Here is a 26,534-nt window from a genome sequence, read left to right as displayed (position 1 = left end):
AGAATGTCCTAATTCTTTTTATTTTTATTTTTTCTATTATTCATGAAAGAAATTACAAAAGGGTTCTGGTTCAAACTATGTCTTTTACAATCGATAGCGACAACAAATATATATTATTCATGAGAAAATAAAGGACAATACCATCTAAAATGTTATATTATTATATAACTAGCATTTGCACCGGATAACATTTCAAAAGTGAAAATAATGATTAGTTTAATACATGACAATAATAATTATAATAAATTTATTAGTGATATCGGTAACAATAATAATATTTATACAAATTTAATAATACAAACTCATTTCGAAAAAAATACGTATAAACTTAATCGTCATAATATGAATATATATATATATATATATATATATATATATATATATATATATATATATATATATATATATATATATATATATATGTGTGTGTGTGTGTGTGTGTGTGTGTGTGTGTGTGTGTGTGATGATGCTAGAAATAGATCACCTTAGAGTGTTGAAATAAGATGAGCTGGAAGAGCAGAGTGGATCACTGACTCACGAGCTTGATGACCTTGAGATACCTGCAATCATAGAACACGTGAACTAGGCCGGGGTTGATCCGGCGGAAACCCCTCCGACGCTCAAGTCAGACGTGCGGATAGTGGAAATAGTCCAAAGAATACATGTTGTAGTATTGCTCAGTTAATAGGACGTACCTTAAGAAATGAGTTCAAACATTTATTTATACCTTAGTTGAGATTGTCGTGCCAAACCTTACTTGAAGGTGATTGGGCCTCGATGGTAGTTGTCTTCAATATTGGGTTCGTAGCCCAATAGATAAAGGAACTATAAGCCCATTGAGTTGGCCCAATTATTCATATCAATATGTATATATATATGTTTTCTTCTCCTTGTTATTGTGTTTCTGATAGTAAGTATTAGTATTAATGAAGTTGCAATGAAGTATGTAGAAGTAACCCCATTATTAGTATTTAATCCAACGGTTCTAAAATTATAACGACCAAAACATAACATTTTAATGTTTATGTAAAAAGATTATTTATGTATATACTCACGGCACACAAAAGTTGGTTACTTGATCACGTTTTTCCTATTTCTGTTTACTTAATAAAACAGAAATTGCACTATTCGAGAATTGTTACATGGATCTCTCTAAGAAGAAGGTAGAAAACCTCAAAAGAAGACAACATCTCCATCACCTCTTTATTTCTTAGTAAATTAGTAAATATTTATATTCTTCAATAAAGAAAAATATAATTTTTTGTATTATTATTTTATATTGTAATAACAAATAAGATTTTTTTTTCATAAATTTATCAAAGAATATGAAAAATAAAATTTGGGGGTTACATATTTATATAAAATTATACTATATTAAAAAAATTCAATTCCACCCATTCCTCATATAGATACGCCCCGGGTCCTTATGGGCAATCGAGCCCATAGCAACTACTCTTCTTACTCCAGGTCGAACAAGAGTTCAGTAGATCTAGTTAAAGGACAATGTACGTGAATAATACTTTTGTACGAACGAGCTCAAACAACTAGTTCGGTTGCTCCATGCAAAATCAATTATAAGAATGTGGCGACTTGATGAGAACTCTAGAAGACTTCGGTTTTATATATATTTTTTTCATATATACAAAGAGGAAAAATTAAGTATGGCCTAAGGAAGACATAATCGGGTAGGGCTGGATATTGGAACAAAATATTCGATTTTGTGGATTTCAGTAAGGAAATTTCTTATCTTGAAACAATATTTTTCATTCCAAATTCCAGAATTTCCACTTTTCATTACTTTGAATTCATTGTTCCAATTTCTATTTTTTGACGTTTTTAAAAAGAATTGGAATTAGTTTTTTCCTTAAAAAAGATTGAAATATTTTCAAAACTGTTAATTATGATCTGATTCGTCCGATTTCCGTCCCTATGATTTTGTTGTAAATTTCGAAGCAAAAATCTTCTATTCAAGATTAAATTTTATCTCCAATCTCAAGATTACCAATGTATACTAATGAAGGGAAAAAAAACATTATTAATATAGTTTAGCGCGTATTAAGAAAACTTGTATACAATATAAATGATTAAATACAAATTGGACACATATACTACCAGTAATGTCGCATTTACCCCATGTACGTACTATCACCAATAGCGTACAACATGCCCTCTAAATAAATTTGAAACAAAAGGATCAATCTAGTAAAAATGTGATTAATTTGGTTAATTTAGAAGAAGAGGTGATGAAATGAAAATTAATGTGAAACCAAATGAAAAGTAATCATCACCGAGTTAGGGGTGGGGGCAAAAATCAAAAGCTAATAATAATCAGCCAACGATTGAAAGCTGGGAATCAAAGAAAGCACATCAAATAATAATAAAAAGTGTCTAAATAAATTAAAAAAAAAAAAAAAAGGTGTAAACGTTTAAATAAAGACTTCATGAAGAAGGTTCCAAAGACATGCATCAATCAATTCTCTAATCTTGTAATTTACTCTGCCCCCACACACCTCTATGTATTGTCCATCTCGCCCCCCCACCCCCCACCCCCACTCACCCACATATTTCATAATAATGCGCCGCCCCCACCCCCCGGCGGACCCCGCCCCCGCCCCCCATATCGCCATGCACGCAAAGATAAAAAGCCTACAATCATCACTCCGCCAAAACCCCCTCCCCCCGCTTCTATTTTTCATTTTCCAACAAATTTGTAACAAATATCAATTTTTTTTCTAGCTTTCATTTTTTTTTTCAAGAAATGAAAGTACCCTTTCCTGCTGCAAACAATCACAACACCTCCAAACCAGCGCCGTCGTCCAATTCCGCCACCACCAACGCCGCCGCCCCCGCTCCTCCTTCCGCCGCCGCCGCCGCCCACAGCAGCAGCAGTAGCTCCCCTAATTACGAGCCCAAATCCGTCCTCGAGCTCCGCGGAAGCCCGAGCCCGGTTTCCGGGAAGCCCAACTCTGATTTCTTGATCGGCGGCGGCGGCGGCGGTGGTGGTGATCGTCTAATTGAACTGGAAGATCATGTGCTGAATAATATAGAGCACCCGCAGTTGGAGGATTGGGATTCTTTGATGAGAGACTTGGGTTTGCACGACGATTTCAATCCCGTTTCTAAACCCTTCTCTTCTTCTTCTCAATCCGATTTAACTCACCAGATTACTCACAACATTAATAATAATAATAATAATAACAATATTCACTACTCGGAACTCGCCGAGTTCCCGCCGGTCACCTCGTTCGAGTCGACTCAGTTCGCGGCCGCGGATTTCGGCCTCCTCCCTGACATCCCCATATACTCATCCGCCGCGCCTCCGACTTCCTTCGAAGGCCTCTCCGGCGACGCCAACAACAACAACTGGAACGTCGGGTTCGACTACGTGGACGAGTTGATCCGACTCGCCGAGTGCTTCGAGACCAACTCGCTCCAACTCGGCCAGGTGATACTGGCGCGGCTCAACCAGCGGCTGAGGTCCCCAGCCGGGAAGCCCATCCAGCGAGCCGCGTTCTACTTCAAGGAGGCCCTCCAGTCGCTGCTCACCGGGTCGACCCGTCCGAGTCACCACGCGGCGAGTTCGTCGGAGATTATCCAGACCATCAAGGCGCAGAAGACGTTCTCCAGCGTTTCGCCGGTGCCCATGTTCGCCGGCTTCACGGCTAACCAAGCCGTGCTGGAGGCCATGGACGGCTCGATGAGCGTCCACGTCATCGACTTCGACATCGGCATCGGCGGCCACTGGGCCTCCTTCATGAAGGAGCTCGCCGACAAGGCGGCGGAGTCGCGCAGGGCGGCGCCGCCGCCGGCGCTGCGGATATCCGCCCTGGTGCCGGAGGAGTACGCGGCGGAGTCGAGGCTGATCAGGGAGAACCTGACCGCGTTCGCCCGGGATCTGAACATCAGATTCGAGGTCGAGTTCGTGCCGGTGCGCACCTTCCAGTACCTTTCGTTCAAGGCGGTCAAGTTCGCCGACGGCGAGAAGGTGGCGGTGCTTCTTTCCCCGGCGATATTCCGCCACGTGGGGACGGAGTTCCTGAACGATCTCCGGCGGATCTCCCCTCACGTGGTGGTGCACGTGGACGTCGAGGGGCAGATGGGTTTCGGTACGGCGCCGTCGTACAGGCAGGCGGTGATCGACGGCCTCGAGTTTTACTCCACCCTCTTGGAATCTCTGGAAGCTGCGAACTTCAACAACGGCGGCGGCGGCGGCGGTGGTGGTGAGTGGATGAGGAGAATCGAGACCTTCGTGCTGTATCCGAAGATAGTGGAGGGGGTGGAGGCGGCAGGGCGGCGGGGGACGCCGTGGAGGGAGGCGCTGGTGGCGGCAGGGTTGAGGCAGGTGGCGCTGAGTCAATTCACTGAGTTTCAGGCGGAGTGTTTGCTTAGGAGAGTCCAAGTCAGAGGGTTCCACGTGTACAAAAGGCAGGCGGAGATGCTGCTCTGCTGGCATGAGAGGCCACTTGTTGCCACGTCAGCGTGGAGGTATTAGGGAAAGATTAATCTCTCTAATTGTGATTAGATGGATATTAAGCTATGAAAAAAATTGAGGGTTAGGAATGAAATAATATATAAATTAATCCTGACTCTGTTCATGGTTAACAACCCTGTAGTTTATTTAAGTTGGTGTTTAATTAGCTGGATAATTAACTAATTAGCTTTTGTCACTAATGTGTTCTCTTGAATTTTGACTCTAATTTTCCATACCATTTTGAATTCAAAGGTTATTCTTCCTCGAAAAAATTATATATAAAATAATGTAAGATAAAACCCAAAATCACAAAGTACAGTCGATTAATTTTGCCCTGCTGTGATAACTCGCAAATCACACTGAATATATAAGCTACACTAAACTAATGTGTGTAACGAACTCAATCAACAAAGTGTCTAAAATATCTCGATTTCAATGATATTGCACTCCTCTGCTATACCAACTAGGCCACCCCTTTACGAAACACGAATCATGAAACCCTTTACTTATAAGGTTGTTGAGATTTCAAGAATTCAAGGGTAAAACAATCTCCAAGTAACATACATTACAATAAACCTAAGGATTCATAGGTAATGAAAATATTTGTGATTACTTGGAGTTAAACCAAACCACGAGTTATCGTATATTTCGATTCAGGCTAACACATTGGCATAGTTCGTTTTGGTTCGAGATCGGTATGAAATTTTGGCATTGACAAAAAGTCGATATAATCTGCACGATTTTGCTGAATTAGCACCCCGGAATTCTCTCTTTAGGTTTCACTAGGATTTCGTTCGTATGCGACATGAAGTTTAGATTTGATAAGAACAGATGAAAGAAATATTTCAAATATTTGTTATTTTTAACTCTTATCAAATATTTCAAAGTTTATTGTAAGATAAAATCATTTCAAAGCTCATAGATATTTTGTCAAAGCAGCCGGTCAAACCCCAAAACGGACATTGGTCTGGTCCGATTCACCGTCCAAACGGGAACACACACGCACACACACACACGTGCGCGCGCGCACACACACACACACATCTACTTCATTGAGTGAGGATAAAGAATACAACTGAGAACCATGACAATTTCTAAATCATCAAATTTCTACAAAACCGAAAAAAGCAAAAAAAATATAAGATCTTCGACAACGTTAGACTAACATGGATAATTAGTATTAAAATAATACTAAAAATGTAGTACAGTAGTGTATATATAGATTAGCAGCAGGCACAACAGTTGGTCTTTCACCCCAATCGAACTACACTAAAGAAACAAAAGGATCTAGAATGCTCTAACAATTACCTCCATCCGCACGAGACTTAAGACTGCAGATGTGGTGGAGCAGAATTTCCGTTGTCTAATTTAGACACGACTTCGGGCCCACACAACTTGGTTAGCTCGTCCTGTTTTCAGAACCAAAACTTTCGTTTGTCAGGATTTTATACGATTGTATTTGTTTACTCTACAACAGCTCTAGTTACGTTTATTCTTTCCTTTTCTTTTTCTTTTTTTTAGTTAACCTTCACATTATTTTATTTGACATAAAAAAAAATTTAAAAAAAAAAAAAAAGGAAAAAATAAATAAACCTTAATGGAGTTATTCTCGGATGCGAGTTTCTGGCAGTCCTTGGAAAGCCTGTCCAACTCGTCTCTAAGAGTGCGATTCTCGTTATTTAATGCTTCTACCTTGCGTTGAAGTTCTTCACACTCGGCCTGCGAAGAATGAAACATATTCAATTTATAAAAACATCAATAGGAGATGGAAATTAAATAAAGTTGTTCACTGGGCTTTTTGGACGAGTTTGTAATAATAAAGTTAAATTGGGGCTAAATTAAAAATAGAGGTAAGACAGGGGGTAGAAGTGCATGGTCACGTGCTTTTCCATCCAAGTTAACACACAAATCAGACGGTGGACGAAAATTGTAAAAATACTGGTTATTTGAGGACCAATTTCATGCCAGAAAAAAATTAAGGACCAAAAAAAAAAAAGTGTATATATAGGGATCAAAACTGCATTTTATGCCTACTGGGGTTTATTGCAATTAGTACCCATTATATCGAATTGCTAGAAAACTACTCCATGTTATTTTATTAGTAAAAAAAACCCTACAATTCATTTTTTTGTTTAGAACACAGCCCTCTAGGGGTGCTAATTGCTTATAAAACTAAATCATAGAGGGGGTTTTTGCCAATAACATAACATGAGGTAGTTTTTTAGCAAATCGACATAGCTCAAGGATACAAATTGCAATAAACTCATACGTACTGCAAAAGTTGTTTACAAATATTTTCACAAGAAGTCGAGTACACACCATGTATATATTTTCAAAAGACTATCGTTTATCAATGTTGATAATATTATAATCAATAATGAAAAATCTCTATTTAGTCCTCCATAAAGAGTCGAGCATAAATAACGATTTCCCTTCAGAGCTGCAATCGGCTTATTTGGGCCTTGTTTGGGAACTAAGATTAGACTTGATAGACAATATAATCAAGCTTTGTCAAATGATTTGGTTTAGGTTTCAAGCCCATGATAAAAAACGGGGCCTCGATATGAAGGATATTTAATTGCAAATCAACCCCTCTTATTACTCAATCCTATGAAAAAAACCCTAAATATCAGATAATCACATATTAAATTATCACGGAGGATGTTATCCTAACCAATTCAATCAATTTTATCAAACCAATCATTATTTGCAAACGGGGCCTTACTTCATTATCTTGTCATTACTCGCTTTAACCTCAATTAGGTTTCAAAATTAAGCAACAGAAAACGGCTTTACCTGCTTCCGTAATCTTGATCTTCGAGCAGATTCCCGATTTGATTGCTTTCTCTTCTGTTTTTTCAATTCCCGTTCATCCTATAGATCAAAAGTTCAAGTTCGGTAATAAATCGGTGAGTAGATCCTTCAAATGCCTAAAAGAAGAAAAACACGAAAATAGAAAACTGGATATACAACATTAAAATCAATTTGACGATAATAAAACGAATGATTAATACATTTAATCGATGTGTGCGCCATTAATCGGAGATCATCCCAAAATCCCTAATCCAAATCAGAGATCTATTTTCTTTAATACCACTTTTTAAATCCTAAAATACGTGATATCGACAAATTTCACGTCTGGCCAACTAACAATCGGAGGTAGATAAACCCAATTGAACCACATCAAATAAACAAAAAACATGTAATAATTCGAGGAAATAGCTTACCGGGACCCACTGATCATTCATCATGCCAGGTGGATTTTGGCGCATTTTCATCGGACCAGAACCGGCAGAAGAAGCATTCCACAAATCCATCCCCACTACAGGATTGCCAGGTACAGATGTCTGGAAATTATTCTGCGCGTTTGCTCCTGATTTTTTTCAATTACGGTCTCGTTAATCGAAATTAAATAGCGTAAAATGCCAGATGGGCGTCTAAATATCCTTACCATCGGCGAGCATTTGGTCAAAGCTTCCTTTTTTGGCACTAGAGAATCCCTACAGTATAGAATTAGATTTTATTCCATATCGATAGACCCTATCATAAAATCTCGAGTTTTACGTATTGAATTCAAATTTAATAAAAATCTCGTGTAAATGTAAAAAATAAAAATAAAAATAATAAAAAAAATTAAAACTTTTAAAATCAGTAGAAGCTGATAAACCAACCTGGTTATCGTTATCGTCACTTGCATCTGACGAACCTTCACTCCCGCTTTCAGCACTGGTCATGGCAAAAAAATGTTAAAAAAAAAAAATATGTAATATTTAATAACATTTTCTGAAATCAAATATTGTCACGAACCACCTTTGTGTACCGACATCGTTTCCAGAGCCCGAAGCTGCATTTCCATTATCTCCCGTCTTTCCGCCATGATTTACCAAAATACCCTTCGTTTTTTTACTTGCGGCACGGTCCTTTCCCTCGGTTGCTTTACCGTCCAATTCTGCAGTTCCTTGTTCAGCACTTGGAGTCTGTAAAATGAACAAAAAATACTTACAAATACAAATAGAATGTCGTGTCGGAATACGTGTCGGAATACCGACTAAGCAATGTAAGAAAAATTGGTGCGTTAAAATTACCATAGGCATGTGCGGATGAGCATAGATTCCACCGGGAGGATATAATGTTGGATATGGAACTGGCGTCCCGTAAGGTGCCATCATAGGATGCTGAAAAGTAAATCAACAATTTACACGAAGATGTCAATTTTGGAATTTCGAAAACTCCTATAATGCCAAATACTCCCTCCGTTTCAAATAAGTGTCACTAAAGCCATATTTGTTTTTCACATATTATATATCACTTTAGAATTCCGGGCAAAATTATTATTCTTTTACCAATTTTGCCCTTTATTTATACAACTAATTTATCTTTCTTCAAGGTTTGTAAAGGGTAATTTTGGGCTTCTCCATTAACAAAGAAGCTATTTATTAGTTTTCTTCAGGGGTGGAAACCAGAAAAGGACTTACAAATTCCGCTGATTCCGATCCGAGAATTTCCGATTCTGAAACAACGTTTTTCATTGCGAACACTGAAAGTTCCAACTTTTTTATTTTTCCTGATTTTTTTGTCTGGAATGGAATTGGAATGCATATTGGATTCCAATTTCCGATCCGATTTTATTTCCAAAAAATCCGATTGTTTTGGGTAAATTACACTCAGAATATCAATATTATCAAATATTTTATATTATATGTGACTAAAAAAATGGAATTTCTGAATTCCGCCGATTCCAATCCAAAAATTTATGATTTTGGAACAAGTTTTTTCGTTCCAATTTTCGATTTCTCCGGGCTTTGTTTTTTTTTTTTTGGGGGAATGGAAATTTAGTTTTTCACTTCCGGAAAAATCTGGAATTTTTCCGAAGGTGTCAATTCCAATCCGCTCCGTTCGATTTCCACCCCTAGTTTTTTTAATCTATGAGCGTTTACCTTAAAACGACACTTATTTTGAAACACAAGGAGTATTACAAATTACAGGTATCGAGTTAAATATTCTAGAATAATCACCTGGCCTCCCCAAAAGTAGGGATGTGGACTAGGAGACGGAACTGTCGAAGCAAAGAAAGGCGGAGTTGCTCCACCACCATAAAAAGCCTGGAAATAAGTGACTCGATTGAATATTCTTTTTTTATACAAGGCAAAACAATATATTTAAAAATGAAAGCGACATCAATTATTTAAAAATAAATAACACCTGCATAGAGCTAGACCAGTCGGGATATGCAGGTGTAGTAGGTGTAACAGGTGTTTCCTGTAATCGAGAAAAAAAAAAGTATTAGCTTTATTTAAGCCACCACATATACAAAAGGTGAGAAGATATTTAGTGAATGATAGATACAGAGAAGAATATACCGTACATTTGCTGAAGATGCCGGTTTGGATGACTTTGTAGGAGTGCTTTCTTCCCCAGCCCCCATTGTAGCACTAGTGGAAGATTCAATTTCCTACCCTACTTTTGATTGATCCGAGTTTATGGTTTTTTGTATCTTAAACGAGAGGATGAACACCTGGCGGCATTGAATAATGGGTCGAAATTGTCAAAAAAAAAAAATTAATAATGATATTAATGATCTAGTAAATGAGTTCTAGCAAATCATTACAGCAGTAGTTCGCTAGCCTTTAACAATGTCTTTTTATATAATAATACAATGAAAGTAAATTACGGCCACTCAAATTACGAGAAAACCCCTCATGTTTGGGTAATTACAACCACCCCTCAACTATGAATCTTCTTACACGTGAACCCTTGTCGCGCCAAATTTAGTAGAATCTTCTGGATTATGTGGAATATTCTCCAGTTTTTACCCGTTTTATCCCATTCGAGCTTCACATTTTGAAATAAGATGATCATAGGATGTGTCTCATTGGCTTGTAAATACATCAGAAACTGCGGTTTTGCACAAAACGAGTACAAACTAGAGAATATTCCCCATAATCTAGAAGATTATGTTGAATTTGACACCATAATGATAGACGTTTAAGAAGATTCCTAGTTGAGGGGTGGTTGTAATTACCCAAACATACAGGGTATTTTCATAATTTGGCCGTAACTCAGGGGTGGCCGTAATTTACCCTAAATGAATGATAATGCAAAAAGTTGGAAATGATAATTGCATACCAACATCTAGAAAAGTAATATAAAATAATAGTGAAAAATTGGATAAAATTATAGAAGTTTAGATCCGATTGAGAATGACTTATAACACAGTGAACAAATTAGTATTGTAAGGCCTAGTTTGGTTGGGTTGCCAAGATAAAATTAAATAATCTAATAAAACCCAATTGTATTATTGGACCTTGGAAGACCTAATAAAAAACATGCCTAAAAGGCAAGATAAGGTCCGATAACATAATACTTGCGGGTCGACCCGGCAAGTTATTGGGGATATCAAACATCAATCAAAGTCCCATTATTTAGTTAATCACGACTAATCACCCAACCAAACGATGTAATTTTGTCCCAATGTATATTCCTCTAACTCGGGGCACTTATTGCAGGTAGCAGCTCTGACTTAATAGTAGAGCTGAACGTAAAACATTTTCTACTCATTGATTGGCCTAACGAGTAAATTCAAAACAATAGAAAATAGCCTACGTATGAAAAGGGAAACACGGTGACAAGATAGGATGTGAAAGCTACACGCGAACTTGATTTTGAATGAAATGAATTACCTTCCCTTTTAAGATAAAAAATAAAATCTCTTTTCAACCACACAAATCCATTAAGTTGATCTTCAACTATGTAAAACATGACGACATTTGAACAATGTCTAGACTTTTATACTGAAATATATTTATTCCGGTATTTTAATATATAATGTTTCGTTACTTAAACGTACTCCCTTGGTTAAATAATTAACCAATCTAATTTACTCAGCAAAAATGGCACACTGCAATTAATAAAATTCAAACAACATATTTAAAGCCACTTTAATTAGAAAGCTGCTTGCAGGACACCATTTCGCCAAACTTGCGACCATTTTTTTTCTTCGTAAAACATTGTCCTTACACCCCGAAAGAGATTTAAACTCCCGAAAATAATTAGGCTTACTGTTATAAACAATTAAAAAAATAATTAACATACAATAAGATGTTCACAAGTGTTTAATTTTATTATAAGAAAGCAAAGGTGGAAGAGCTGACGTCTAAATAGAGTAATAAACTGTATCGGAACTAACTATTTCGAAGCACACGTAATTTGTAAAAAACGCTAAAACAATTTATGAAATTCAATGAAACGGAACACTGGTCTTCTACATTAGCAACATGAATTAATTCCCTTTTCCTTTTTCGTTTTCGTTTTCTTTATCAGGAGGATGACAAGATGCAGCATTGCCTGATCAAACAAACAGTGCCTAAAAATTGAATCTTTAAATAGCATAAGCTTAAGAAAAATTCAGACTAACAAACAAATTTCAACACAACACCACCATGGAAAACACCCAAAGTTACATCATTTGAATTCCTTAATATATAAACGAAATCAAGCAAAATGGAAATAAATAAACTGAAAGCATGTATGAATGCTGACATATTATAAAATCAAATAGCAGAGAAAGTGAACTGACCTGGTACAAAAACCACACAGTCACACACACACACACACACACTTCGCCCTGAGATCCAACGGTTGCAAAATTCCGACCAGAAAACCAGCCTTCGGGATACAATCGGCGTATATATATTATGTAATCACTGTCAACAACTACACTGAAGACCTAATCAGATAATCCCTTGTGCAGAAAGAGTTTTAAAACAAAATTAAGAAATCGGCGAGGAGAAAGCAAAATTGAAGAATTACAGTTTAATTAATGATGATTTTAATGGTCTCTCTCTCTCTCTCTCTCTCTCTCTCTCTCTGTTGATAGAGTTGGAAGGAAGGTGGTGTGGCAGAGTTGCCGGAGAGGGGGGCAAAAGGAGGTGGCGTGGGGAGTGGGGGGTGGATAGGGTTTTGGAGGGTGACACGTGAGGAGGAAAGTGGAATCCAGCTGGCGGAAAGTGAGTGGATATGCATGACTTGGCAACCATGTTTTTTTTGTTTTCTTTTTTTTTTTTTTTTAACTAATGTCATGTTTTTTTTTTCCATAAAAAAAATATATATATGCTGTATTTCCAAATAAATAAATAAATTTGCCAATAGGAAAATGTTAACATTAATAAATTATATATATATATATATATATACTACAAGAAATTTTATATTTGACAACGAAATATTTTGTTGTTGGAAGACCAAAATTTCGTTGCCAATATAATTCGCAACGAATTTTGTTTGTTGCCATGTTCGTAGCCAAATCCGCGTTGCTGAAAGTTCATGGCAACGAAAAACAAAAATCATTGTGCATACATTATTATAGCCAACGAATCTATTTCGTCACCCAAAATATATCGTTGCAAATACGTTTATAATCCAAAACGAATTTGTTCCGTTGCCAACTATAATTCGTTGCCTATACATTCATTATAGACAACAAATTTATTTCGAAAGGCAACAAAAATATCTTGTTACAAAAATGTTAATCTTTAGCAACAAATACTATATTTCGTTGCTAAAATATAACCAGTGGCAACGAAATTAATTTCGTCGATATAAAAATCGTTGCCTATTTTACATTTTCTTGTAGTGATATATATATATATATATATGTGTGTGTGTGTGTGTGTGTGTGTGTGTGTGTGTGTGTGTGTGTGTGTGTGTGTGTGTGTGTGTGTGAATTCATGTTTGTTTGAACTTCGATGAAGCTCAAAAAATTGTGTTTGATAAATAATTGAGTCGAGTTTGAACGATCTTCAATCAGGCGGAGCACAAACCGGACTCGAGTTCAAGCTGAGGTTAATAGCTCATCGAACAAAAACTCGCGTCCAAACATGGTTAATTATTATATTATAAAACCAAACTCGAATGAGCTTTTGGGGATCAAACTCGAATCAAGTATTGAGTAGTTTTGTTTCATTTTCAGCCATAGAGTTAAAATTTTATTCTAAAAAGGTAATAAAAAAGTTTTTTGAAGAAAAGGTAAATAAAAGAAAACGATAAATAAGAGGGAAAAAAATATAGATAAAACAAAGGGTAATATACAACCACTTTTCGGAGGTAAAGTTAATTTACGAAAAAATTCATCATTTTTTAAAAATTACATTCAGACTCCTGTAGTTTGTAAATTTCTTACATTCATCCCCTACAAAGGGCCTCTTTCAACCCTACACCTGGTGATAAACATCGGGTGGGTCTCTTGCTGACACGTGTATTTTTTTGCAGCGGAACTTTTATTAAATACAGTAGAATCTTCTTCATTTAATTTTTTTTCTTTTGAAAATTCTCTCTTCTACTCTCAAACTCTCTCAAGACATTCGAATTTTGGTAAATATCTCGACTTTCAATCCGTAGCAAACAAGACTCAATTCTAGGAAAAAAAACTTATGTTTAGGATTAGATCTAGGTAAATTTCGAGAAAAAAAAAATATTATGAACTTCCCGTTCTCTAGGGCACGAAAACTTGAAGATTCTTCAAGCAATCGTGCTCCGCGGAACGGTTGCTTGAAGAACTTCAAGTGTTCGTGCCCTAGAGAACGGAAAGTTCAAATTTTATTTTATTTTTTAAATTGTTGGGGTTTCGTCCTCTACAGAACGGGGAGTTCAAAATTTTTTGAAGCTCTCATTCTGCAGAGCACGATTCCTTGAACATCTTCAAGTTTTCGTGCTCTGCAGAACGGGATCTTCAATTTTTTTTTTTAAATATCGAATTTTTAAATAATTTGAGGAACATCACAACATATATTGGGGTTATTGTACTCATTTGCATATTCATCGTCAAATTCTTCGTAAGAATCACCATCATCACCCTACCAAATTATAAAATTAATAATTAGTATATTAAGCAATAAAGTAGTAAAAAGAAAAGGAAAAAAAGCTAAAACCATAGATTTCCGTTCTGTAGGCGACGACTACTTAATTTATTTATGTTTTTATTTTTTATACGTTACACCCTTCAGACCTTTTTTGTCATTTCTTAGGATAAGTAAAAAAAAAAGGGGAAAAAAAAAGCCCATAGTCCCATCCTCTAGGGGATGATTATTTAAAAAAAAAACTATTTCACGTGTTGTACAACATGATTATACCCTTTAAATTTGTCGAACGACCTTCAGATTCTAAGTTTTCGACTTTTTTTAGTTGAGAGAGTTTCAATTTTTTTAGAAAGTTAGAAAATTAACAAATAAGATTACCGCTGCAAATAAGCCAATTTCAGTAAAAGTTTCGATGCAATTAGCATTTCAGTTTTTCTAAAACCCCTACAGGTTAACCCAAGTGGGGGAATATATAATAAATATTTAAGGGTGCAAATTTAGACCGGATGACCTGTTTTAATAGGAAAATTGGATGCCATAGGATGATTGACACGCGAATAGTTTAAATAAAAATATAATTATGATTCTAATAATTGGAAGGAAAAAAAACTCAGCATAACCCGTAACCCCTCTAACCCTAATTATAATCAGCGTGAGTTATTAAGCTGGTGTTTGCAAATGCTTATTGAAAATGATTATGCAGTTTTTTTTGCTCATAATCTGTTTTTAGGTGTTTGCAAAATCAACTTTTGCTTTTGCTTCTCTTAAAATAATCTGTTTTAAGCTATTTTTTTAAAAGCACCCCTAACCCTGCTTTTTCAATTTTAGTTCATTTTCCGAAATATTTGCAAACACCCCCAACTTTTAGAAATAAGCACTTAAAACTAACTTAAATCACAATCACTAACTTCTACTTTTAAATAATCATTTGCAAACACCACCTAAGAGTTAAGACTTAAGAGTGCCACATATCAAAAAATTAGTGGAATCCGATTTATATTAAATATCGGCTAATCCGCTCAGAATTTAATCTCAATAATTAAATATAACACGTGTCAGCAGAAGATCCACTCGGTGTTTATCACCGAGTGTAGGGTCGAAGGAACTCCTACAAAAGGATATAAATGTAAGAAATCTACAAATTTCAAGGGATGGTTGCAATTATGGAAAATGAGAGGGATTTTCGTAAATAAACATTATCTCAAGGGACGATAGTAATTTACCCATTAATATTTAATGGCTAAATTAAACTCATAATTCTCCACCTACCATTAAACAACCTAAACTAAGAGTAAACGGTTCAATTAATTATCATAAAACAACATAAAAAATGTACCAACAATCTAAAAATAGAATATCTCCAACAAATGTGATGAGAAAATGGACAGAAAAAAGAAACCAACAGAACAATGTCTCTCTCCCTCCCTTCTGTCTCTCTTCTCTCTCTTCTCTCTCTCCCCCCTCTCTCTCTCTTCCCCCTGTTTCTACCTCCATTACCAGTTTCTCTGCACACAAATAATATTCCGAGGTTAGTTATGCGCGCACCGTCTCATTTAATTTTATTTGATTCGACGGTACTGATCATGCAATTTGTTAATTTTTCGCGTTAATTTTGGTTGTTGCTTGCATAAAAAATAATGTCAATTCGATACGATGCTTGTAGTGGCGAAGCCAGGGTTTGGCCAAGGGGGGTCATGGCCCCCTTAGATTTTTTTTTATTGCATTTGGCTAATCAAAATGTTAAATTCATTTCATGGAGTATGATATAATAACTTTAAAGTTTCTATGTTATTCGTAATTACAAGCACCTCCAATGTTAGGTTTCAAACATTATGTTAGATGTTTGTAATTATCAATACTACGGGGCTGATTGTAACCCACTCATTAACTTAAAAGATAAAAAGAATTACTTGTACCATGTACCAAAAGTCGAAACCAATCCTCACTGGAGTTGAAATTCCCACACTGCGGCTGCCAGGATTCGCTTGTACCAACTTACCACCTCGGAATCAGTTGAACTACACCCATGCGGGCACAACAGTTGAACAACGTAAGCTAAAGCGTCCGGTTCACTATACGGTCAAACCTTTATAAATTAATACAGTCGGGACTGGGGACATTCTATTTTAATTTAGTGAAATATTAAATTATCGAATTTAATAATTTAACACGTTCTCACCGAATTGGGATCCGAAAAATTTATTATTGAAACGAGATTATTAATTTATCGAGGTTCTACTGTACATGTACTAAAAATCTAAAATCAAAACTATCTAGTCCTATGCTCATACTTTGTTTAAGGTTATTAATTTTTTTAATTTTTTTTTATAATTATTTAATACCTGAAATTAGTAATTTTACGAACACTCAGAGCTTAGGTAGTTGATAGTATTAGGAAATTTTATTTTTATTATTAATATTTATATTTTCAATCTTTATTTTATTTTCCAGATCTTTTCAATTTTATTTTACAGTATACTGATGCTGCTATGTAATAGAGAAATTTTAACTATTTGTAAATTGCAGGAGAAAAAAATAATTAGTTGACAAAGGTGGAGTCTTTTTGCAAATGTCAAAGTTATCTCAATCAAAGGAAACAAAAGCTTCACCGGTATCTCAAAAAAACAAGTAAGATAACTCATCAAAACAAATATCTCACCTTAATGTATACAATGTGTTGTTGTTGCGAATGAAATCTAATAGCATATAATTATATTTTCAGGGAATCAAATGGAACTACAGAAATGGATGATCCGAAAAAGACGTTGTCGAGGGTTACTCAATTGATCGAACAATTGCATTCCGACGTATCCTCACCTCACGAAAAGGAACTCACCACCGCTCGTTTGCTAGGCATTGCTAAAGCAAGAAAGGAAGCGCGTGCGCTCATCGGTTCGCACGGTCAAGCAATGCCGTTGTTCGTGTCCGTCCTTAGAAGCGGTACTATAACGGCGAAAATAAACGTCGCCGCGACGTTGACCGTCATGTGTAGAGACGAGGATTTGAGGGTGAAAGTGCTTCTCGGCGGATGCATCCCCCCGTTACTCTCGCTCTTGAAGTGCGACGCGGCCGAAGCTAGGAAGGTGGCTGCAGAGGCGTTGTGTGAGGTGTCGTCGGGTGGGCTTTCGGACGATCACGTGGGCATGCAAATATTCGTTACAGAAGGCGTGGTGCAGACCTTGTGGGAGCAGTTGAATCCGAAACGTAAACAGGACAAACTCGTGCAAGGGTTCGTCGCCGGGGCGTTGAGGAATCTCTGCGGTGATAAATACGGCTATTGGCAAACGACACTAGATGCCGGCGGAGTCGACGTCATTCTTAATCTTCTCTATTCCGACAATCCGTTTTCTCAATCTAACGCCGCATCTCTACTAGCGCGCGTGATTCTTGGTTTCGTGGATAGCATACCGAAGGTAATCGATTCCGGGGCGGTGAAAACTTTGCTCGGGCTCCTAGGTCCAAAAAACGACGTCTCCGTGAGAGCCAATGCGGCCGAAGCACTAGAAGCTCTTTCTTTAAAATCAACTAACGCTAAGCAAGCGATTGTCGACGCCCAAGGCATGTCGGTGCTTATCGGATCCGTAGTTGCGCCTTCTAAAGAATGTATACAAGGAGAGTGGGGCCAGGCTCTTCAGCATCACTCAACACGAGCTTTAGCGAATATACGTGGAGGAATGCCTTCTCTAATGCTCTATCTCGGAGAACTTTCGCAGTCGCCGAGGTTAGCTGCTCCGGTTGCTGATATAATCGGAGCACTTGCTTATACGCTAATGGTCTTCAAGCACAGTGGTAACGACGAACCATTTCAATCGACGAAAATTGAAAGCATTTTGATTATGCTCTTAAAACCGAGAGATAATAAGTTGGTGCAAGAACGTCTCCTCGAGGCAATGGGTAGCCTGTACGGCAACCCCCATCTATCGACCGGAATAAATCAACCGGAAGCTAAAAAAGCTCTTGTCGAGCTGATAATAATGGCAACCGGTGATGCGCAAGAGTATTTAATTGCGTCGCATATAAAACTATGCACTCAAGGAGTAAGCATATGGGAGGCCTTGGGAAAGAGAGAAGGAATACAAATAATTATTTCGTCTTTGGGTTTATCGAGCAAACAACATCAAGAGTATGCCGTTGAGATGCTTGCAATCCTGACCGAACAAGCGGACGACAGCAAATGGGCAATCACTGCCGCCGGCGGAATTCCACCGCTCGTTAAATTGATCGAGTTCGGGTCCCGTAAAGCAGGGGAAGACGCGGCTCGTATGTTATGGAACTTGGGTTGTCACAGTGAAGATATTCGAGCCTGCGTGGTTAGTTCTGGAGCTATCCCTGCACTCGTATGGCTCCTAAACAACGGTGGACCAAACGGGCAAGAAGTCTCAGCTAAGGCACTAGTAAATCTACTCAAAACTGCTGATCCGACCGCTGTTAATCAATTGTTACCTCTACTCTTCGGAGAATCTCCGAGTTCCAAGACGCACGTCGTCAAAGTTTTGGGCCACGTACTTTCTACAGCATCGCGTAATGATTTGGCTCATAAGGATTCCACTGTTAGTATAGGTCTACGGTCACTTGTCGAGGCACTTAATTCATCGAACGAAAAGACCCGACAATACGCCGCATCGGTTCTGGTTGATGTATTCACTAGTAGGCATGATATATACGATAGTCTGGCGGCAGACAAAGTTATCGATTCGTCTATGAAACTTAGCAAACTTAAAGGCATTGTAAGCAATTCAGCTCGGGCACTGGGCGACGTCCGGTCTTTAATCAAGTTAGCGAAAACGTCGTCCATCGATTCTGCAGAAACAGCAATGGCTGCATTGGCTAATTTACTGCCGGATCCGCAGTTGGCTGCGGAAGCGCTTGCCGAGCACGTCGTTTCAGCTATAACAAGAGTTATGGGAGAAGGATCCACAGAGGGTAAAAAGAGCGCTTTTCGCGCTCTTTATCAGTTATTGAAGCATTTTCCGTTATGTGATTTATTAATAGGGAGCTCGCAGTACCGATTCGTTGTTCTTGCGGTTGTTGATTTGTTAAACGCAATGGACATGGATGACGACGACGTTGTCGATGCCTTAGAAATTGTCGCGCTTATGTCACAGGCGAAGCAGGGTAACAGCTCGATTTACGCACCATGGGCTGCGCTTTCTGATGTTCCGTCAAGCTTGGACCCTTTGGTGCGTTGCCTTTGCGAGGGACCACTCCGTGTGAAAGATAAAGCAATAGAAATTTTGTCTCGACTTTCCGGGGATCAACCGGTTTTGTTAGGTGACTTATTGGTCTCAAACACGAGGTCGATTGGCGCATTAGCTAGTAGAATAATAAAATCCAACAGCCTAGAAGTGAGAGTCGGAGGAACATCGCTTCTCATTTGTGCCTCCAAGGAACACAAAGCTCGATCAATGGATGCGCTCGAGGCATCTGGATACATAGAACCTCTTATCTACGCATTAGTGGACATGATCAAGCAAAACTCTTCTACACCTTCTCTCGAGATCGAAATTCGAACACCTAGAGGATATAGAGATAGATCGGCTTTTCGTAACGGTGACGATTTCGATGTTCCCGATCCCGCAACTGTCTTGGGAGCTACTGTTGCCTTGTGGTTGCTATCGATAGTTTCTTTCTCCCACTCGAAGAATAAAATCACTGTGATGGAAGCTGGTGGGCTCGAAGCGTTATCCGACAAGATTTCGAGGCATGCTAACAATGAACATGTATGGTATATACACTTGCTTCTGTGCTTCTCTTTGTTGATTGTTTTAATTTCATTTTCTCGTTGTTCTTAGTTTTAACGGTACGGATTTTTTTTTTACAGACCGACTTTAAGGATACGGAGGGAATATGGATTAGTAATGTCCTTGCGGCTGTACTTTTTCAGGATGCTAACGTGGTCTCGTCTCCTATGGCAATGCATTTCGTGGACCCACTCGCGGTCCTTTTGAAGTCGGATGAAATGATCGACAGATTTTTCGCTGCTCAGGCAATGGCTAGTCTCGTTAGCCATGGGAACAGCGTGATAAATCTCGCGATAGCGAATTCAGGTGCGATAGATGGGTTACTAACACTAATTGGATACTTGGAATCGAAAATGCCAAACTTGATAGCCTTATCTGAAGAATTTTCTTTGGTTGGGAATCCCGAGCAGGTCGTACTCGATTGTCTCTTCCAGATTGACGATGTAAGAGTTGGTTCATTTGCTCGAAAGACTATCCCTTTGCTTGTTGATTTGTTGAAACCGATTCCGGATAGACCTGGAGCCCCGCCTTTCGCGGTTCGTCTTTTGACTCAGATCGCAGATGGAAACAACACTAATAAATTATTGATGGCTGAAGCCGGGGCTCTCGAAGCTCTGACCAAATATCTATCTTTAAGTCCTCAAGATTTAACGGAGGCTACCATATCCGAATTACTGAGAATATTATTTACCAATCCGGAACTTCTTCGGTACAAACAAGTAATCAATTGCATGGATCAACTCGTTGCCGTTCTTCACTTGGGATCAAGGAGCGCGAGACTCAGCGCCGCTAGAGCGTTGAATCAGCTATTCGATGCCGAGAATCTTCGGGATTTGGAATCGTCGACTCAAGCGATCCAGCCTTTAGCCGATATGCTTAATGCTACTCTGGAATGTGAACAAGAGGCTGCTTTAAGTGCGTTACTTAAATTGACTTCGGATAGTGCGTCGAAGGTAGCTATACTTGCCGAAGTCGAAGGGAATCCTCTTCATAGCCTTTGTAAGATCCTCTCCTCGGCCGCTTCTTGGGAATTGAAAAGCGATGCCGCGGAACTTTGTTGTGTGATGTTCGGTAATCCGAGGGTCAGAGAAATGCCGACGGCCTCCGAATGCATCGAGCCGTTGATATTGCTGATGCAGTCTAATCAAGAAACTGCAGTGGAATCCGGTATTTGTGCTTTCGAGAGACTATTGGATGACGATCAACAAGTGGAGATTTCATCCGACAACGATTTTGTTGGTATGCTCGTCGGTTTGGTCTCGGGATCAAATTATCGGCTTATCGAAGCGAGCATCAGTGCGCTTATTAAGTTGGGGAAAGATAGAACCCCCCGCAAATTGGATATGGTTAACGCCGGAATCATAGATAATTGTCTCGAGATACTGCCGACAGCCCCCAACTCATTGTGTTCCATGATTGCGGAGCTCTTCCGAGTCTTGACAAACAGTAGTGCCATTTCGAAAAGCTCGGCCGCAGCGAAAATTATAGAACCTCTTTTTATGGTACTAATTAAGAAAGATTTCGGTCTATTGGGACAACATAGCGCCCTGCAAGCGCTCGTTAACATTCTGGAAAAACCTCAAAGTCTTTCGACCTTGAAAATTTCTCCGAGTCAAGTCATCGAACCTCTAATCTCGTTTCTCGAATCCCCATCACAAGCTATCCAGCAGCTTGGCTCCGAGTTGTTGTCGCATCTCCTCGCGCAGGAACATTTTAAGAAAGATATAACGACAAAAAGTGCAGTCACTCCTCTCGTTCAGCTTGCCGGAATCGGCATATTGAGTTTACAAGAAACCGCGATAAATGCATTGGAAAAAATCTCCTTGAATTGGCCAAAGGCGGTTTCCGATGCAGGCGGTATTTTCGAGCTTTCCAAAGTTATCACTCAAGACGAACCGTTGCCCTCCGAGGCCTTATGGGAGTCCGCAGGCTCGATTCTTTCGACTCTTCTGCAATTCAACACCGAATACTATCTCGACGTTCCGGTCGTGGCACTCGTGAGAATGCTGCGCTCGTCTCTCGATAACACCATTAAGGTTGCACTAAATGCTCTCGTTGTTCAAGAAAAGGCCGACGGTTCAACGGCCGAACTGATGGCCGAGGTCGGTGCTATAGATGCTTTGTTAGACTTACTAAGATCCCACCGATGCGAAGAAGCCTCCGGTAGACTACTGGAAGCTTTATTTAACAATTCACGAGTACGCGAAATGAAGGCTTCTAAATACGCGATTGCGCCGTTGGCTCATTATTTGTTGGACCCGCAAACAAAATCGCAATCCGGTAGGCTTTTAGCAGCTCTTGCTCTCGGCGATCTCTCCCAACACGAAGGGCTTGCTCGAGCTACCGACTCTGTTTATGCGTGTCAGGCGCTAGTCGGCATGCTCGTAGATCAAACTAAGGATGAAATGCAAACGGTTGCTATTTGTGCGCTGCAGAACTTCGTCGTGCGCAGCAGAACCAATCGGAGAGCCGTCGCTGAAGCAGGCGGCGTATCGGTGATTCAAGAACTCGTCCAGTCCCCTAACGCGGAAGTTGCGGCACATGCGTCACTTCTTATAAAGTTTTTATTTTCAAATCACACTCTGCAAGAATACGTGTCGAACGAGCTGATCAAGTCGTTGACCGGTAATTACTTTTTTTTTTCTTTTGAAACATTCGTATTTTATTTAATCGATCACTTCAAATCATTGTTCTTAATCGAGTTACGCCGGTGCAGCTGCTCTGGAGAGCGAACTGCGGTCGACATCCACCGTGAACGAAGAGGTTTTGCGGACGATACACGTTATTTTCGCCAATTTTAACAAACTCCACATTTCCGAAGCGACGACGCTATGCATTCCTCATCTGGTGACGTCGCTAAAATTAGGGACGGAGGCCGCTCAGGATTCGGTACTGACTATCTTGTGCTTGTTGAGACGTTCGTGGTCCTCAATGCCACTCGACGTGTCGAAATCCCAAGCTACGATCGCGGCCGACGCCATCCCCACCTTGCAAATGCTAATGAAAACTTGCCCCCCGAGTTTTCACGAAAGAGTCGAGAGCTTATTGAATTCTTTACCGGGCTGTTTAACGGTCATAGTTAATAGAGCAAGCAATTTGAAGCAGGCTATGGGAGGCACCAATGCTTATTGTCGTTTGGTCATAGGCAACGGCCCCGCACGGCATACTAAGGTATTATTAGATTTTTCTTTTTCATGGTTCGGTTTTATCCAATAATCGACCTATCTTTTTTTGTCGACAATCAACATCGGATGGATAATTTCAATCGACACATGTATAGTTGGGTCGATTAGTAGTCACCGAAATTTAAAAAGCCGATCGCTTCGTAACAGGTTGTGAGTCATAACACCTCACCAGAATGGAAACAAGGGTTCACTTGGGCATTCGACGTACCACCGAAAGGCCAAAAGTTACACATTCATTGCAGAAGCAAAAGTACTTTCGGGAAGGTAATTAATTGTCATTAAATATTTATAATATGTAATCCGGAAAAAAAAACCGGAGTTTATCGATAATAATTATTAATCTTGATTTTTTTTTTCTTCTTCCAGACTAGTCTTGGGAGGGTGACAATTCAAATAGATAAGGTGATGAGTGAAGGAGTATACAGCGGAGTTTTCAGCCTTTGTCGCGAGACTAATAAAGAAAATAAAGACGGGCCTTCGAGAACGCTTGAAGTCGAGATAACATGGTCCAATCGGACGACGTCGAACGAACAACGTGTGTGAGAGGAGATCCTCCAACACGTACGTACGCGTGCACGTATTAATTTCGATGTTTATTAATTAGGGTGTATATAAATGAAATATGATCCATTTGAATAAATGGTGAAAGCACGTTTTGGGGCGAATGTGAATATGTATGCTAAGAAAAGTTGAATTTACATGCAAACTTATGCACGTTTAATTAGAGATTATATAATTAAAAGGAGAGTTGATAAAGTTGTTTAAATTAAAGAGCAACTTATTATGTATACAACTTATTGTGTACATATAGGAAAATTGCTCCTCTGTTTTAATGGTAAAATGAGGCTGCAATATTAATTCCATGCTATATGTACCTTGCAACATATCATGGGTTAAATGTAAATGTAAGTATAGAATGAAATGCATGGATTTTTTTTTTTTTTTTTATTTTTTTTGGAATTGTTTAATGAGTTAATAGCACAGACCTCTCTGTGTAGTTTTTAATTGCCGAAAAACTCTTTGTGTAGTTTCTAATTGCCGAAATTTATCGTTGGCTTATGTGAAATGACCAAATTAACCTTATAAATGAAATTAAAAAAAAAGAACAAAAAAGAATTTCAGAGGGTATTTTTGACTTTTCAAGTAAAAAAATACATTTTTACTCTCACAATCTGCGCGTGCACTACACAATAAGTTAGAGGTTTTATGGTTTTGACTATTTCTCACCGGAGTGTTCATGCTAGTTTTTTTAACATACGGGTTTTTTTTAGCAATTACACGGGAGTATTTTTGGGGAAAAAAACCATATTTAAGTGAAAATATCAAAATATATTGCAGGGAAATAAAGTAGATGAATAATAGTGGAGAAATTAATTATCACATTTTTTGTGTTTATTCACTTCATATAATCTAAATTTTGATATTTTTTTTCGTATTTCCACCTCCAAAGTATCTATATTTCTTACCAAAGATTATAAAATATCATAAAGCCCCCATATTGTGTTTTTTAAAGCACACACGACCTTATTTCGAAATTTATTGTTGATTATCTGAAATGACCAAATTATCCCTTACAACAAGAATATTAAAAAAAGAACAAAAAGGAAAAAAATAAAAAAGTTAGAGGGTTTTTAAGGCTTTGACTATTTTTCACAAGGGTGCTCCTGCTATGTTTTTTAATATAAGGGTTTTTGGAGTAAATAGAAATTATACAGGGATAGTTTTGCAAAAACCTATATTTCAAGTAAGAATATCAAAACATATTGCAGATAAATTGATTTATCACGTTTTTGTGTTTATTCACTCCATATAATACATATACAGTATAACCTCGAGAAATTAATACCTGATAAATTAATAAGCTCGCTTAAATAATAAAATTTTCCGGTCCCGACTCGGGGACAACGTGCTAAAATTAATAATTCGCTAAATTTATAAGATAATACACATTCAAAAATTTTAAGAAGCCCCATATAATATATAAGTTAATAATGCATAAAAATAATTCTTAAATTACATGATACATCACATATTTTATAGATCTATGAAGGCTTAATACAATACAATTTAATTGTCGTTTGTTTCTTATTGAAGTTCACATTATCATCAATCTCGTTTCTCACTTTTCTTAACATGGTTAGAACTTTCGGTATAGTTTTCTCATAAGTCAACATAAAATCAGTCATTCCATTGTTGCTTTAAGAGCTTCCGTTTGTGAACGGGCTCTATAGTGCATTGAAATAATGATACAATGAATAATATACATGAAAAAAATTAAAAAAAATACATCTATTGAAAATAATAATAATAATAATTTCATAAATTAATAAGTTATTAATTAATGTATAAATTAATAATTATTAATTTATCGATAAGTTAATATTTCGCTAAATTAATGAAATTTTGATGGTCCCAACTGTATTAATTTATAGAGGTTTAACTGTATATATTACATTTGAATATTGGGATATAATTTTTATTATTATAAATGTACAAGTAAAATATTATGAACATAAGAAGATTATTAAGTTATTATGTGTGCTAAAATAGATTGGGGCCGAATCTAATAATTATATTTCTTTAGTAAAATTATGCACTAATTACTTGAAAGTTGAAAAGGATTAATTAATTTACATTATATATTCACAATTTTATTTACACACATTAATTAGAATCATACTCCATAAATATATCCCACCTCCCAACCACAAGGAATAATAATTAGCTAAATATAATAAATATTATTATCCCATTCCAAACCATGGATATAATTATTAGTATTATCCAGCACATTAAACACGTGATCTAATCCCTCCATTCCAAAATCCCCAAGAAAAAACGGGTCAACGGTCTCCATTGACAAGGATGAGCTTGGACTATTGCTCCTCAACCCACCTGATCGCTGCTCCATCTTTATCCTTTCTATTTCCTTCTCCGCTTCATCGAGTTGTACCTTCAGCTTTGAAAGCTGCACAATATAGACGTTGATTTATTAGTTTCTTTTAAAAAAATAATAGTAATAAATTAAATTAAATTAAATTAAAAAAAAATAAATAGAATAAAATAGTACAATTTTGGCAGTATTATAAGGTGGCACAATCAAATTAATTTCTACTGGCTGTCGTTAATTTCAAGGACATGCCTCTTTTTGAGCATATAGCCAAGTGCAATGCATCTCAAAGATTCGAATATATATTGTCTTCTTTCAATTTAATTATTAATTTTTTTTTTCTCATTTTTCTCCCACATGTATTACATGAAAAAAATGACATAATATATATTT

At 37.7% G+C, this 26,534-nt stretch overlaps 4 protein-coding genes across 5 annotated transcripts in view; 2 read left to right on the top strand and 2 right to left on the bottom strand.

The window, feature by feature from the left end:
* The first annotated feature begins 2,467 nt into the window (after nucleotides 1-2,467).
* On the top strand, nucleotides 2,468-4,667 carry LOC105967834 (scarecrow-like protein 15). Its single transcript, XM_012992433.2, has one exon. It carries the CDS (start codon nucleotides 2,759-2,761, stop codon nucleotides 4,490-4,492), a length of 1,734 nt encoding a protein of 577 aa, XP_012847887.2. The 5' UTR covers nucleotides 2,468-2,758; the 3' UTR covers nucleotides 4,493-4,667.
* Nucleotides 4,668-5,528: 861 nt separating this feature from the next.
* Nucleotides 5,529-12,501, bottom strand: LOC105967836 (G-box-binding factor 1). Of its 2 annotated transcripts, none has more exons than XM_088826134.1 (12): nucleotides 12,048-12,501; nucleotides 9,837-9,986; nucleotides 9,674-9,730; nucleotides 9,487-9,573; nucleotides 8,557-8,646; nucleotides 8,282-8,448; nucleotides 8,143-8,197; nucleotides 7,923-7,971; nucleotides 7,699-7,844; nucleotides 7,268-7,345; nucleotides 6,065-6,190; nucleotides 5,529-5,880 (listed from the first exon to the last, which is right to left on the bottom strand). In XM_088826134.1, exons 2-12 carry the CDS (start codon nucleotides 9,894-9,896, stop codon nucleotides 5,797-5,799), a joined length of 999 nt encoding a protein of 332 aa, XP_088682260.1. In that variant the 5' UTR covers nucleotides 9,897-9,986; nucleotides 12,048-12,501; the 3' UTR covers nucleotides 5,529-5,796. The 2 variants fall into 2 exon arrangements, with proteins under 2 accessions (XP_088682260.1, XP_088682261.1); XM_088826135.1 differs by having other exon boundaries at nucleotides 9,832-9,986; nucleotides 12,048-12,323.
* A 3,156-nt stretch (nucleotides 12,502-15,657) lies between these two features.
* On the top strand, nucleotides 15,658-24,195 carry LOC105967838 (CELLULOSE SYNTHASE INTERACTIVE 3). The gene is made up of 7 exons (XM_088826484.1): nucleotides 15,658-15,853; nucleotides 16,852-16,953; nucleotides 17,048-20,045; nucleotides 20,147-22,691; nucleotides 22,783-23,237; nucleotides 23,399-23,515; nucleotides 23,618-24,195. The coding sequence occupies exons 2-7, from the start codon at nucleotides 16,895-16,897 to the stop codon at nucleotides 23,792-23,794; spliced, it is 6,351 nt and encodes a 2,116-aa protein (XP_088682610.1). The 5' UTR covers nucleotides 15,658-15,853; nucleotides 16,852-16,894; the 3' UTR covers nucleotides 23,795-24,195.
* Nucleotides 24,196-25,840: 1,645 nt separating this feature from the next.
* The window catches only part of LOC148766231 (homeobox-leucine zipper protein ATHB-21-like), a 2,146-nt gene continuing 1,452 nt past the window's right edge, over nucleotides 25,841-26,534 (bottom strand). The window contains exon 3 of the mRNA XM_088826492.1: nucleotides 25,841-26,219. Coding sequence (XP_088682618.1) covers nucleotides 25,977-26,219 — 243 coding nt within the window. The 3' untranslated portion in view covers nucleotides 25,841-25,976. The remainder of the gene's footprint in view (nucleotides 26,220-26,534) is intronic.

The sequence above is a fragment of the Erythranthe guttata genome, chromosome 12 (genome assembly GCF_056151865.1).
Source record: "Erythranthe guttata isolate IM_541 chromosome 12, IM_541, whole genome shotgun sequence".
Lineage (NCBI taxonomy): Eukaryota > Viridiplantae > Streptophyta > Magnoliopsida > Lamiales > Phrymaceae > Erythranthe > Erythranthe guttata.
This window is presented reverse-complemented; position numbering and strand designations above follow the sequence as displayed.